Below are 15,692 nucleotides of genomic sequence, written 5' to 3' on the forward strand. Positions count from 1 at the left end.
TCTTGCAAACGTGTTACAGTTTTAATCCTTTTAAACTGTTTTTCCGCTCTAACTGGCTAAAAATTGATTAATGAGAGAGAATCGCAAACGTTTTACAAATGCCCAAGTAGATACTGATCTCTGGATTGGGTGAAAGGGGTGCCTTAAAATCCTTTCTCTCTCATAACATGGCTCTCGAACGTCAGATATCAAGGTAACGACATACCAATCTACAAGTCTTTTTTCAAATCAAACAACGTAACAAACATTTCAAGTTCGGTTCCTTGGGTGACAGACTTTCAAATCCAAGCGGCGACTCTGAATTGAGCGTTTCGCCTCGCTTTCAAAAGAGGCTCACCCGCATTATCGCGATACAATTTTTGGGGCGTGTGCCCATAGGTATTATGTAATAACACCCTAGAACGTTTCCATAAATAATCCCCTGCCAGGAGTATTAGAGGGTACAAGAGAGTCCGGGGCTTAGCTAATACCCCCGGAAAAAATGTGTTTCCAAACCATGGCTTAACCATGGGCCTACGGTCTTAGGAGGGGATATTACTAATACCCCTTCTGTAGCCCCCATCCAAACAGGCCCTAAGGCTCTATTCTCTTTAAATTGTTGTCATGTCGTTTTGTGTATTTTGTTCATCGTTTTTGAATTTTCGTTTGGTTCGTGTCCTACGTTTCGGATTAATTATCCATCTCGACGAAAGAAGTCTAAATAGTAAAAAATTATGAAAAAAAAAAAGTTCATTAAAGATGAAAAAATACCAAATAGTTGTCCTTTTTTTCCCTAGATATCTAGCCCAAACTTATACTCCAACCATTCTTCTAATAATCACAAAAATATAATTTTGTACTTTTTAGTATTTTTTCGTCTTTAATGAACTTTTTTCCTCTTAAATGAATTTTTTTTGCTTTTGGTCATAATTTTGTACTTTTTAGACTTCCCTCTTCGATAGATAATTAATCCAAAATATATGAAGCGAAGAAAATAAAAATTCAAAAAAGACAAACATTTAAAGAGAATGGAGCCTTACTTTCTTATATATATTTTTTAAACTTCACATCAAAATATTTGACTTTTCGATTTTGTTCAGTGAGAGTAATTAGAAAATAAAAAAGAAAAATAATTTTTTCTCTTCACAAATTCACTCCAAAATTTATTAACAAGTCTATGTGAGCTGATGTCATGAACTTTTGCTTGGTTAGAGCATCTCCAATCCAACACTCTCTATTTGAGAAGATCAAATTAATCTATTTTATTTGAAAAGTAGATTTAGAGGATTGTACTATTTATCTCAATTCCAACCCAATACTCTATTTCTCAACTCCAACACATATTTGGAGGAGATCCTCTATTTTTTCCTTCATCCTCTATATTTAGAGGATCAAAGTTCATCCTCCCAAATGGAGGAGAGTTTTAGAGGATGAGTTGGAGTATGTTTTTCCTCCAAAATGAAGAAATGAAGTATGGGTTGGAGATGCTCTTACAAAAGAGTTATAAAATACCCGCATGGGAGTATAACTATAATTTCGAAAAGTAATAGGAGTGTCAGTGTGATTCTATTACTCCCTCCGTCCCATAATGTTTGGCACTTTCACTATTCCAGCCTTATAAAAAAATTAACTGTATCTTTTAATCCATAATATTTTTTTATAAGCAATATGAATCTTGTTTGATAGAGTTTAATTTGTTCTATTGTACAAAGTTAAAAAATTGCCTAAACCATTATGAATTAAAAGATATATGCAATTTAAAAATGACACGCATTCCTGAAAATGCCAAACACTATGGGACGGTGGGAGTAGAATTTAGGCTTTGTCAGTGTAATGTACCCGTATGTTTTCCCAAAGCCTTTAAGCTAATTGCTGAGTTGTCATGAACTAACTGGTGGGATGGAAAAGTGTGGTTTTCCTGGCAAGTACGTAGAAATTTATAACCACACAGTATACAAACTCTTCTAGGAGTGGGGTCCACATATTGTAGGTGCAGTATTTGAGTTTGTGCATTTATGTGTGGTTGTAGAATAGTTGTTCGCTTTTAACGGTTTGGAATCACAAACAGAATGACATATACACATAGGAATAAGACTAACAGTTGATAACATATTCCGTGCTCCCAGAGTATTACATTCATTGGAGAGCGTACAAATACCATACATACTAATCCTGTTGTTTTTTGTGTTGTTCTTTGATTGAATCGGCTGGAAATTGCTCGATTTAATTGGCTTGAATGTTCAAACAGGTAATTGTATATATCGAAAGGGAAATTGTGATGCAGTTTAGCTTAGAGTCTATCAATCTTAAACGATTTTTCGAGATTTTGAAACCACGTCCGTTCCCCTTTGATAGATTGTTAAATAATTTTTGTTCTATTTTTATGGATAATCAATTTTGAAAAATGTATTTTGGCTTATCTTTCGACTATGGAAAGACAAGTATAGCTATGTTTGGTAATACTGTCACTTTTCTGCTTCCTGTTTTCTATTTGCTAAAATTAATTTTTACTTTTCCTATAAAAAAAAGTGAAAGCGGAAAACATGTTTGTGTCAACCTGTTTTTTAAAAAGAAAAGAAAAGAAAAGAAAACTAAATCTGATTTTGCAAACCAAACAGATTCAAGTCATATTGAAGGAAATTCAGAAAAACATCCGAGATATAGTTCCACATTTAGCTAAATAAACTTTAATGTAGTTGCAAACCATAAACTATTATATCAGCACCTAAAACACAGATTCAGCACTTAGATCACCAAATTCAAGACCTAGAACACAGATTCAGCACTCCTTAAACACTATTTCCAGCACATACAACCAGTTTTCAGCTCGTAACAATAAATAAATGTATTGATTTGATCAAAGAATACCATGATCAGCTCTACCAAAGAATTCTTTCGGATAAAAGTCAACAAGGCAAATCAAAATTTTCTTCGAAAAGCTAGAAATGAGTTGGATGGATTCAAACATGCTGCAAAAAGTAGCAATTCGATATTTGTCTTAGTGAAACGAGAATTTAATTCTTGAAGGAGTCCATTGATCTAGTTGAAAACCCACGACAACACAATAAACAATAAACTCAGTACCCAAAATTTCCAATTCTTTCAAACAAATTGAAAAGTGTAATAAATAAAAAAGGAGTAGGTGATAAAATTCAGGGGATGTGAGTCGTGACCCCGGGCCTATGTTATCTCCGCCCCTGTATACAAGTATGTAAGCATCTATGTATACACAAATACATACAAATATACATACATGATATATGCATAGGCACCAGTTTTTTTCCGCACATTCAGGTGTAATTTGATCGGCGCGTAAATGTTCACATTAGCGCCCATAATTTATTTTTGTTAAGTCTCATTTATATTATTATTCAGAGTTTAATGCTTAATTTGTGTATTGTAGGTATTTGAAGGATTGGTGCAAAAAGCACGAAATTGAAATATTATACGGTGATTGAGGCTGATCCGTTTGAAGATTAGTACAAAGCCAAGAATTTTGCTATGAACTTATTTAGGCATGACTACATAGGATAATAATGGCAATTCAATTGGGAATTACAGTAGGTCGGCAGTAGTACGTGGCCCACAGCTGGGAATTAGAATTAAAAAAAAAAAAAGTAGAGAAGGGTTTGGCTCCATATATATATACAACAGTGCTACTGACACAGCAGCTGTTGTACAGCAACTGTGCACAGGTCCTTTTTATGTCTATTTTGGGTCCCACAAAGATGATCGGAGCCGCTCATTTTGTTCAAAATACTTCTTTTAAGGTCCCTGTAAAAAATCACCTCAATCCAATATAGGGAAGGGTGTTTACGAATCATCCAACTTTGCCTAAATTTTGTAGCAAAGTTGGATGATTCGTAAACACTCTTCCCTATATCGGATTGGGATGATTTTTTACAGGGACCTTAAAAGAAGTATTTTGAACAAAATGAGCAGCTCCGATCATCTTTGCGGGACCCGAAACGGGCACAAAAGGAATCTGTGCACAGCTGATGTACAGCAGCTGCTGTGCCAGTAGCATTTCTGATATATATATATATATATATATATATATATATAACAGTTATTTTCAAATAAGGAAGTCTTTATTTTAGTTAAAATAAGGACCTTCCCATTTCTTTAATTTTTATATTGAATTTCGATGATCCGAGCCGCTCAATGTGTTCAGAACATGATTTTAAGAGTACTCGCAAGAAATCGGCAAAAAAAAATGACCGGGAAGGGCTTGATTTGAGCAGTTTTTATTTGAACCGTTTGATAAAAACATAACAAAAACTGCTCTGTTGAAGCCATTCCCGGTTTTTTTTTTTTTTGCTGATTTCTCGCGGATACTCTTAAAATCACGTTCTATATACATTGAGCGGCTCGGATCATCAAAATTTGATCGGGAAAGGGAAGTCCTTATTTTATTAAAATAAGGTGATCCTTAGGAGAAGGGGACTCTATATATAATGGGACGGTTCCGGGGACACCCAAAAAAACACCTAAAAAAACACCTCATAGTTTTCGATCAAATTTTGATGATCCGAGCCGCTCAATGTGATCAAAACATGATTTTAATGGTAACTGTGAGAAATCAGCAAAAAAAATAACCCGAAAGAGCTTGATCCAAACAGTTTCGAACAGTTTTTTATTGAACGGTTTAAATAAAAACTGCTCAAATCAAGCATTTTTCGATCATTTTTTTTGTTAATTTCTCGCGAGCACCTTTAAAATCACATTATGCACACATTGAACGGTTCGGATCATAAAAATTTGATCGAAAACTATGAGTTTGAGATTTGGAATGTTTTTTTAGGTGTCCCTTGAACCGTCCCGATATATATATATATATATATATACACACACACACTAAATACACACATGCCCACGGACGAAAGACAAAACGAAAAAAAGAGGAAAAAATGGAGGACGGCTGGAACCAGAGAAACGGAGAACGAGAGATAGCATACTTCCTCAGAGACTACGCAGTTTTCTTCAGAACTCTTATCCTTCGAGTTTTTCATGTTTTGTTTAATTACTCGCATGTCGGTAACTCGTATTAATTTCTGTTCTTCATTAAAATTGTTTGTTGGTACTTGATTAGTTAATATTCTTTGTTTATTACCTATTCGAAAGCATGTTTCAATCTATGGTTTTTTTCGTTTTTTATTTGATGTTTAGTGAATAGTCGTAAAGATAGGATCGCGGGGTGATTAGCACACCGTGGTCAAGTCGGATATGTTCTGCTTCTATTTTGGAATAATAATGCAAAAGCAATTTTAGTTTTAGGTTATTAAAGAACATTCGTTAGACGAACTCGGGTATTGTTGGAGCCCATGCAAACGGGAGAATAGGGGTCTAAAACTCATTCTCCACTGCGCATAAGTAAACGGCAGACCACAAAGGTTCGCATCTTTCGGGGTAGTTTTTTTTCTCTAAAATCAAATGTTTTTAAGAACACTGAACAAAGCAGATAAGTCCGAAATTGGTTGCAAATGCTATGAATCTTACGACTGTACCTCCTTTTAATTATTTAAAAAATCAAACAGTTTCTTAGTTTTAGTTAATTGTTAGAAATGTCTTGTATTCTTTAGTCCCATATTGGTTAATTATGTTATTCTCGTTTTTGTAACCTATTATAAATAGGGCTTTTGGGGGACTTCTAAGAATTATCTTTTGGGCTTTCATATTGTGGCCTTTCTAGAGTTACGGATTATAACCGGCTCTTTGTATCTCTTCTTCACGTTGGTTAGTGAATCCTCTCTCTCTTCGCCCGTGGACGTACCCAACTTGGGGAACCACGTATATCTTGTGTCTTTGTAATTTCTTGTTTAGTTTTTAATTTCTCGTTTTTAGCTTGCGTTCATAGCGTTCGTTACAACAAATCTCAATTAATCGACAAGGGGTGGCTACCTAAAAGCTAGTTTAAATTAGTAACAACCCGAGTTTTTAATCAGCACACATCACCGTCTCTGTGGATTCAACTCTGGACTTACCAGATATTGTGCTACGTCAGTTTTCGTACCCTACACTTGAGGAACCCATTAATTTAGGATTAATAAATCGTCAAGCATTTGATCACCCATATTTACATACAGGTACAAGTACATCTCAGAGAGAGAGAGAGAGAGAACAAAGATCGAGACGAGATGGATCTGGAAGGGTAAGAGCATCTCCAATCCACCTCTATTTCTCCAAAATAGAGGATGGATGAGACACATTGATGGGAGATTTTATAATTTATTCTCTTTTTTCTTCACTTTTTATAATTTTTGAGAGAATTTTTGAGGGACCCACCGTCCTTTTTAGAGTTTGGTCCTCTAAAAGTAAATTTGGTCTTCTAAAAATAGAGGATCAAAAGTAAATTTGGAGTACAAAATTCCTCCAAAACTCTAAAAAGGACGATAGGTCCCTCAAAAATTCTCCCAAAAAGTACAAAAAGTGAAAAAAAAATGAAATAAATTATAAAATTTCTCCTCAATGTGTTACATCCATCTTCTATTTTGGATGAATTGGAGATGCTCTAAGAGAGAGAGAGAGAGAGAGAGAGAGACCTTCAATCAATGGCCACTTGGAACCAATTTTTTTTTTTTAAACGTTGGAAAGAGACAAGGTGCGGTTGGGAAGAGATGCAAGGGGAAAAAAAGTGGCGAAAAAAAAGTGACTTTCCTGAGCGCGAAACCTGGCGGCTGGTTTTTTAATTTTGAAAGAAGGGAAAGAAAGGTTTTGAAACTTTCTCAAATTTTCAAAATAGTAAAAATTGTTTACAATATTTGGAAATGAAAGTAGTGCCCCAAATATATTTTCATTCCTAGTTTTTGTAAATTTTTAAAATAAAAATAGAAAATAGAAAACATAGCCATAGTGTTGCTGCTTCTTTTGTTTTTTGTTTTTTTTGGGAAGTTATGGTGCTGCTTTGCGTTGATTTTATAAGAGATAGACTGAAGGCTCCATTCGGTTAAATAAGCCAACTAACTTATTTTTTTGTTCTTATTCAATTTTTTTTCGTATTTGTTAGTTTTTCGTCAATTTTTAGGGATTATTGCATCGTCATGACAAGAGGAATCTAAAAAGTAAAAAATTACGATCGAAACCTAATTTTTTTGAATAATGCAAAAATAAGCCAATAAACCAATTTTTTTCGCCTTTATTCAAAAAAATTGGATTTCGATAATAATTTTTTACTTTTTAGATTCCTCTCATCATGCTGATGCAATAATTTCTAAAAAATTGATAAAAAATTAACAAATACGAAAAAAATTGAATAAAGACAAAAAAAAAAGCCAATTAGGTTATTTAGCCGAACGGGCCTGATAGAGAGAGGAAACAGGGTAGGGTTATTTAGCCGAACGGGCCTGATAGATAGAGGGAACAGGGTAGGGTGGGTTTGTACTTGAAAGTAGACAAGAAACTCAAAAGTCTAATCATGGGGTGGGTTTCTATTTGAAAGTGGACAAGAAAAGTCCAATCATTTACAAGCTTTTCCACAGAGAGAGAGAGAGACTGAGGCTCCGTTCGGCTTATTTTTTTTTTTTTATTTAAATTTTTTTTGTATTTAATAATTTTTCGTCAATTTTTTTGAAAATTATTACATCGTCATAAGAAGAGGAATCTAAAAAATAAAAAAATTAATCTTCAAATGCCACTTTTCTATTTTAACTAGTCATTTTTTAAAAATTACATAAAATCAAGCTCTTTACTCATACTACTTTCTTAATTAAAATAACACTATAATAATAGGGGATGGAGCTTTTTTTTAATTAAAGTAATGTGGGGCTTCTCGTGGCTGTTAGTGTAAATAATTGGAGGGCTTTTGATAAAATAATATAATAATAGGGGGTGGGGCTAAGAATAATAATATTATATAAGAGTGACTAGTGAATAGTTTCTCTGACTAAAAGCAAGTTTATCAGCTTCTCTGCTTGTTGTTTTTAAGGTAAAATAGAGAATTTCAACAAGAAAATCCCCTTACAGCAGAAAAGCAAAACATGAAGCTAAACTACATTTTGCTACAGTTCCTAGGTAAATTTACCTATCAACTATTCACAAGCTTTCTATTTTTTTATTATTACTTTCTTTTTCTCTCTCTCACACACACACTTCACAAATCAAATCTAGAAGTAGGGAAAGAAAAAAATAGTATTATTTTATGAAGTGATAGTTAAAATAGATAATGTTGGTATAATATTAAAGGAGATATGAGTAGATAAAATATAAAATTTATACTGTTCATTAGTATTTTTACCTATTTTTACCTATTAGTTGGTGTACTTGCTCTAAATGAGGAACTGTTCCTCTTTCATATTGTAAGGTCATTATAGCAAGCCTGGTGGTGTAGAGTAGATTTTGGAGTTTTTTTAGATTTCACTCACTACTTTAGTTTGCGTGAACTTTTAACAAGTCTGATACAGTGATACAGATACTCGAAGAGCAAGTTTATTATTCCCTCCGTCCCTAAATGTTTGGCACTTCATGCTTTTTATTGTCCCATATTATTTGTCTATTTTGAAAAGTCCAAAAGCAAAATATGGTAAATTTCCTATGTTACACTTTTCTTTTGGACACCAAATTTCAATTTCAAATTTTCAAGTACTATTCAAAGTACACTAAAATGGTAAGATTGGACACTTAATTTTTGTACAATATAATAATATTTGTTCCTTAAAAGTTAGAACCTCCAAAAGTGTCAAACATTTAGGGACGGAGGAAGTAGTAATTAGGTAAAAAAAATTGTGAACAGTGCATATTTTTTGTTTTACCTACTTATATTTCTTTCAACACTACACCAACACTATCCATTTAACATATCCTTTATTAAATTATAAATTTTTTCTTTCTCCAACAGTGCCCCAAAGTGCAATTTTTAAAAAAAAGAAGAAAGAGGAAGAGAGAGGAACGGAGAGAGGAGAGAGATAATAATGTTAAAAATTACATACCTGATGAGTAGTGCTAAGGTTAAAATGGCTAAGCATTGTTTATAAATACATTTTACCTCTATGTTTACCTACTCTGTTGTAGAAATACTTTTTTTCTTTTGGTAAGTTAAAATAGCTACAAAGCTAGTTTACCTATGCTGGTAATCTTGCTCTAAACCCCACAATGTTGAACTTGAATTCTATCTCCCACGCTACCTCGCTATATATATAGATAGTAAATGACGTGGACATACATATATTAGAGTACTTTAATTTAGTAATAGGATGACGGAAAAACAGAGCACAGCACAACACAAGCAACATGACAAACACAGACATTGTTTAAACCCACAATATTTAAAATTTACTATTCCTTCCGTTCTCATTCTTTTGTCCATCGTCATATTTAAACCGGCTAAAAAATTAATTATAACTTTTAATTGGTAATGCTTTTTATATGCATAATATGGATCTTATTTGATAGATCTCAATAATCTCTTTTAAACGATATTTTCAAAATCATATAAAAGATTATAGATTACAAGATGTAATCAATTGAAAAATGGCACGAACTCCCAAAAGGAATTAAAAAATTAGGACAGAGGAAGTACTTCAAGAATTCGGCCTTCATATAGGATAGTTATTATGAACTCCAGGAGTATACTCCCTCTCGTCACATAACATAACATGTGAAACCTACATATGAATTTCTTATGAACCCCACCTATAATATGAGAGGAGGGAGTATACTCCAGGAAGTATTAAATAACATTCACTTCATATGAGCCCCACAACAATATTAAACTTAATTAAGCATCAAATTCTTATCTTCCCACACTCAAATTAGATGACTTCCTTGTGACACCCACAACTTAAAAGTTTGATGACAAAAATTGTAGTAGGACCCACAAATTTTATTTATCTATTACTAATTGAAATTCCTTAAACTCAACCATTAATTAAATTCAATGTAATGATAGTGAAACTCACAACATTTGATATGACCGTCACAATAACCACATTTTACTCCTATATATAAGTATAGCCTCTTCAAACCCTGAACAGAGCAGAACAGAACAGAATAGAACAGAACAGAGAACATAGGACTAGAACAAAAAAAAAACTCTACCTTAACCTCTCCGAACCACTTCTTCTACCAATGCCTAATGAAACCCAAGTTGATCAACCAAACCCTATAATCTCTTTCGACTCCTCTATTCTTCGACATGAACATAACATCCCGGCTCAACACATATGGCCAGACCACGAAAAGCCCAGCCCGGATCCCCCACCAGAACTCCACATCCCGCCCATCGACATGGGCGCCTTCCTCTCAGGCGACCCCGTTGCCGTTTCAAACGCCACTCGGCTTGTCAATGAGGCGTGCAAAAAGCATGGGTTTTTTCAAGTAATAAATCATGGAGTTAGTTTGGAGCTCGTAAGTGAAGCTCACAAGAACATAGATTTGTTTTTCGGGATTTCGTTACCGGAGAAGATGAGAGCTGAGAGAAAGAATGGGGATCACTGTGGATACGCTAGTAGTTTTACTGGCAGGTTTTCTTCTAAGCTTTCGTGGAAGGAAACGCTGTCCTTCGGCTATTGTGATGATCGTGATCGGAGTTTGAGTATGGTTGAGGACTACTTCGTAAGCAAGCTGGGAGAAGATTTCATAAAATTTGGGTATGAAAACCATGCATGCCAATCTGTTTTTTTTTTTTTTTTTTTCAAACGGAAATATTATAAAACACTAGCAAAACCGAGTCATACTACGAGTAACATATTACAAAGGACAAAATCCACTTTGACCACCTGTGGTTATCGGCATGTGCGAATACCCCCCTCAAGGTTCAAAACTCAGCACATAACCTACTTGTGTTTTTGAAAATGTGTGAATAGACTCCCTGCCGTCATGTTTTCCATTCACATTAACGGACACGATATTAAAAGACCGATATACCCTCATCATGTCCCTTGATTCCTCTTTTTTTTTTAAATCTAACCGCATCATCCCCTATATCAAAAATTGAATTCGAACTGTTGATATTGTAAATTTTGACGAGTACTACATTTATGCCAAAATTCAAGTCAATCAAAAAATGAAAAGCTCAAGGTCGAGTCGATTTTGTTATGAATTAAAATTTTAAATGAATTTACTAAAAATTAGATCATTAGGTTATTAATGCCTGAACGAGATGATTTTTTTATAGAAATACTCTATTTTTTATTTAATACATTATGAACAACTCAGATTACATTCTAGAGGTGTGTGAGATACACCACCGTTAATATGGATGAAAAATATGACGGCATGGGGTCTATCCACACATTTTCAAAACCACATGTAGGTATGTGCTCAATTTTGAATCATGAGTGGGGTATCCGCACATGGCGATAACTACGGGGGGTGAAAGTGGACTTTGCCCTATTACAAACCATCATAAAATAGGATAAACAAGAACCAAGTAGGTTCTAAGATGACCAACCCCCATGGCATCCGCAAGGACAAATTTCCTCGCCGCAAACAAAATAGCCTTAGTGACAAACAAATCTTCATCTTCTTGTTGTGACCCCAAACAAACAACGCAATCCGCAACCTGATTAGCTTGACTTGATTCTATCCGCAACCCCATATTTATGCCAATCTGTTTATTTGAACTCCTCTCTCTCTCTCTCTCTCTCTCTCTCTCTCTCTCTCTCATACACACATCGGGAAAAGGTTAACTTGATTCTATTTGTTTTGCTAAAATTGGTCTTCTCTCATACACACATTGGGAAAAGGTTAACTTGATTCTATTTGTTTTGCTAAAATTGGTCTTCATCTAGTTCGGATATGTTTGATATTGAGAGCTGCTATTGGTACCCATGGGTACCGTAGGGAAAATACATTGACGGCCGTACCGGACCATCTCTGGCCACCGAAAGGCCGATCCGAACCGTCCAAAAATTTAAAAAAAAAACCAAGTGGGCCGAAAAGGAAATCAACGGCATCTGACATGTGTAGATACTCGATTCAAACATTCTATTTTTTCGTAAATACATATATGCATATATATACGAAAAATAGGGTGTTTGGATCGAGCACCTATGTAGATACTCGATTCAAACACTTTATTTTTTCGTAAATACATATATGCATATATATACGAAAAATAGGGTGTTTGGATCGAGCACCTACGCAAGTCGGATGTCGTTGATTCTTGCTTGAGCCCACTCGATTTTTTTTTTAATTTTTGGACTGCTCGGATTGGCCGTCCGGTGGTCGAAGACGGCCTGGCGCGGCCGTTGGTGTATTTTCCCTACGGTACCATCGGTACCAATATCATTTCGCTCTTATATGCTTCTCTTTGGTGGGCATTGTTTGCCGTTGAAATTGTTGCTAATGATTGTGTGAGATACACCACCGTTAATATGGATGAAAAATATGACGGCATGGGGTCTATCCACACATTTTCAAAACCACATGTAGGTATGTGCTCAATTTTGAATCATGAGTGGGGTATCCGCACATGGCGATAACTACGGGGGGTGAAAGTGGACTTTGCCCTATTACAAACCATCATAAAATAGGATAAACAAGAACCAAGTAGGTTCTAAGATGACCAACCCCCATGACATCCGCAAGGACAAATTTCCTCGCCGCAAACAAAATAGCCTTAGTGACAAACAAATCTTCATCTTCTTGTTGTGACCCCAAACAAGCAAGGCAATCCGCAACCTGATTAGCTTGACTTGATTCTATCCGCAACCTCATATTTATGCCAATTTGTTTATTTGAACTCCTCTCTCTCTCTCTCTCTCTCTCTCTCTCTCTCATACACACATCGGGAAAAGGGTAACTTGATTCTATTTGTTTTGCTAAAATTGGTCTTCATCTAGTTCGGATATGTTTGATATTGAGAGCTGCTATTCGTACCCATGGGTACCGTAGGGAAAATGCACTGACGGCAGTACCGGGCCGTCTCTAGCCACCGAAAGGCCGATCCGAACTGTCCAAAAATTTAAAAAAAAAAACCAAGTGGGCCTAATAGGAAATCAACGGCATCTGACATGTGTAGATACTCGATTCAAACACTCTATTTTTTCGTAAATACATATATGCATATATATACGAAAAATAGGGTGTTTGGATCGAGAGCATCTACGCAAGTCGGATGTCGTTGATTCTTGCTTGAGCCCACTCGATTTTTTTTATTTAATTTTTGGACTGCTCGGATTGGCCGTCCGGTGGCTGAAGACGGCCTGGCGCGGCCGTCGGTGTATTTCCTACGGTACCATCGGTACCAATATCATTTCGCTCTTATATGCTTCTCTTTGGTGGGCATTGTTTGCAGTTGAAATTGTTGCTAATGATATTTTCTGTTCTTTGTTGGTATCTCGCCAACTTGTCATGGGTCTCAAGTGGCGTATGAGTGGTCAGACCGGAGTTTCAACATAGTTGAGACATCAATAATTTTCTGTTATGGTGCCTCATGTTCGTGGTTCTTTCGATTTCAGTTCTTAATTATAGAATATCTATGTTTTTGGCTAATTAAACTTTATTTTTTGTTGTTTTAAAATGTTAGAAGGGTTTTCCAAGATTACTGCGAAGCCATGAGCTCTCTGTCACTTGGGATAATGGAGCTTTTGGGAGTGAGCCTAGGGGTGGGCCCATCCCATTTCAGAGATTTCTTCAAAGGAAATGACTCAATAATGAGATTAAACTATTACCCTCCTTGCCAGAAACCTGATCTCATACTTGGAACGGGGCCCCATTGTGATCCGACGTCCCTCACCATCCTTCATCAAGACGACGTCGGAGGCCTTCAAGTTTTTGTCGATGAAAAATGGCACTCAATTCCTCCCTGTTCTGAAGCCTTCGCGGTCAACATTGGGGACACTTTCATGGTACGTGAGTCCGTACGGAATAGTAATTTCGATCGCTTACGCTTTCTGTGTTTATAGGAAGGATTCGTTTAAGTCTTTTGTGACATTCGACGACATCGTACCAACCGATCTATTTTTAGGACAGTCGTGAAAAACGACAATACATTTTCAACAATATATGTCTCACAATGACACTCTTAATAGGAGTAGTACGTTCATTATATTCCATAGAATTACTATATATATAGGTATGCAGTGTGGCTGCATTGTGCATTCATCTTCATGTCTCCATTATCATTAACCTACTTTTTAAATAAATGCATTTCCCTCAACACACATTTTTTACTAATTTGGCATTGCCAAATAAATTCAAAGAACTTTTATGGCTAATTTTTCATTTGGATACCCCATTTCTGTTTTCCGATATACATGCATTAATATATACCATGCAAGCTATTATTTCAATCATAATAAAAAATAGTACGAATTAATTAATTGTTTTAATTACAATCTATATACGTACGTAGTTCAAATTTTGGCACTGATCACTTTTTGGGATTGAATTAATATATACTTGGAACTTGGAAGGTACTGATTGATTGATGATAGACTTGGAAAATATATGAATGTTTGATGCAGGCTCTATCAAATGGTATGTACAAGAGTTGCCTGCACAGAGCTGTGGTGAACAATGAAACAGCAAGGAAGTCACTTGTCTTCTTTCTGTGTCCAAAGCTAGACAAGGTGGTAACTCCACCAAATGGATTATTGGTTAACAATACTACTACTCCAAGGTTATATCCAGACTTCACGTGGCGTTCTCTTCTTGAATTCACTCAGAAGCATTATAGAGCAGACATGAAAACCCTGGATGCCTTTTTCAACTGGCTTCAATATCAGTGCAACAACAACAACAACTACTGAGTGTGTGTGTGTGTGTGTGTGAGAGAGAGAGAGAGAGAGAGAGAGTAGAGAGAGAGAGATTATTCTGGTAAATAGAGTTTTTGAGGTCTTTGTGATGTGGAGAGAATAATCGATTAGTAAGATGCAATTTGTAGGAATAAAGAAAATGATGTGCTCCTTGTTCCATTGCCTTTTTTTTATCGTGGGACCTTTTTTTTCTTTTTGGCCACAGCCCTTTGCTTGTGAACTTCGTCTAAAGCAAATAAACTATTTACAGAAATCAGCACGAAACAACGAAATAAACGACAAAACAACTGTTAAAGCATCCAACTCCAAACCAATTGGCAAAGAGTGGAGAGGCCGCTCAGGCTCATATACTAGTATTGGAGGAGATAATTAACCAATGTGGGACAAATCCCAACACTCCCCCGCACGTGCAACCCCTGACTCGCACGTGGAGAGGTAAACAAAGGATCCGGAACACACGGATCACAATGAAAGAAAGTGCAACTATGACACAGACAAAGGGGAAAAGCCTCCGAAACTCTAGCTCTGATACCAAGTTAAAGCATCCAACTCCAAACCAATTGGCAAAGAGTGGAGAGGCCGCCCAAGCTCATATACTAGTATTGGAGGAGATGATTAACCAATGTGGGACAAATCCCAATACTCCCCCGCACGTGCGACCCCTGACTCGCACGTGGAGAGGTCAACAAAGGATTCGGAACACACGAATTACAATGAAATGAAGTGCAACTATGGCACAAACAAAGGGGAAAAGCCTCCGAAAGTCTAGCTCTGATACCATGTTAAAGCATCCAACTCCAAACCAATTGGCAAAGAGTGGAGAGGCTGCCCAAGCTCTAGTTTTGGAGGAGATATTTAACCGATGTGGGGCAAATCCCAATTTTAACATCCAACTCCAAACCAATTGGCAAAGAGTGGAGAGGCTGCCCAAACTCATATACTAGTTTTGGAGGAGATATTTAACCGATGTGGGACAAATCCCAATACTCCCCCGCACGTGCGACCCCTGACTCGCAC

At 35.9% G+C, this 15,692-nt stretch overlaps 1 protein-coding gene across 1 annotated transcript; it reads left to right on the forward strand.

The window, feature by feature from the left end:
- The first annotated feature begins 10,041 nt into the window (after positions 1–10,041).
- Positions 10,042–14,708, forward strand: LOC131334153 (gibberellin 20 oxidase 1-D-like). Its single transcript, XM_058369040.1, has 3 exons — positions 10,042–10,562; positions 13,445–13,766; positions 14,385–14,708. The coding sequence occupies exons 1-3, from the start codon at positions 10,042–10,044 to the stop codon at positions 14,667–14,669; spliced, it is 1,128 nt and encodes a 375-aa protein (XP_058225023.1). The 3' UTR covers positions 14,670–14,708.
- The last annotated feature ends 984 nt before the right edge of the window (positions 14,709–15,692 follow it).

Source organism: Rhododendron vialii, chromosome 7a (assembly GCF_030253575.1).
Source record: "Rhododendron vialii isolate Sample 1 chromosome 7a, ASM3025357v1".
NCBI classification, from domain to species: Eukaryota; Viridiplantae; Streptophyta; class Magnoliopsida; order Ericales; family Ericaceae; genus Rhododendron; species Rhododendron vialii.

Excerpts from the sequence above, each read along its gene's own strand:
- LOC131334153 (XM_058369040.1), top strand. The coding sequence starts at position 10,042 with ATGCCTAATGAAACCCAAGTTGATCAACCAAACCCTATAATCTCTTTC. Across the intron at positions 10,563-13,444 it reads GAAGATTTCATAAAATTTGG|AAGGGTTTTCCAAGATTACT; the intron begins GTATGAAAACCA and ends TTAAAATGTTAG. Across the intron at positions 13,767-14,384 it reads ACATTGGGGACACTTTCATG|GCTCTATCAAATGGTATGTA; the intron begins GTACGTGAGTCC and ends TGTTTGATGCAG.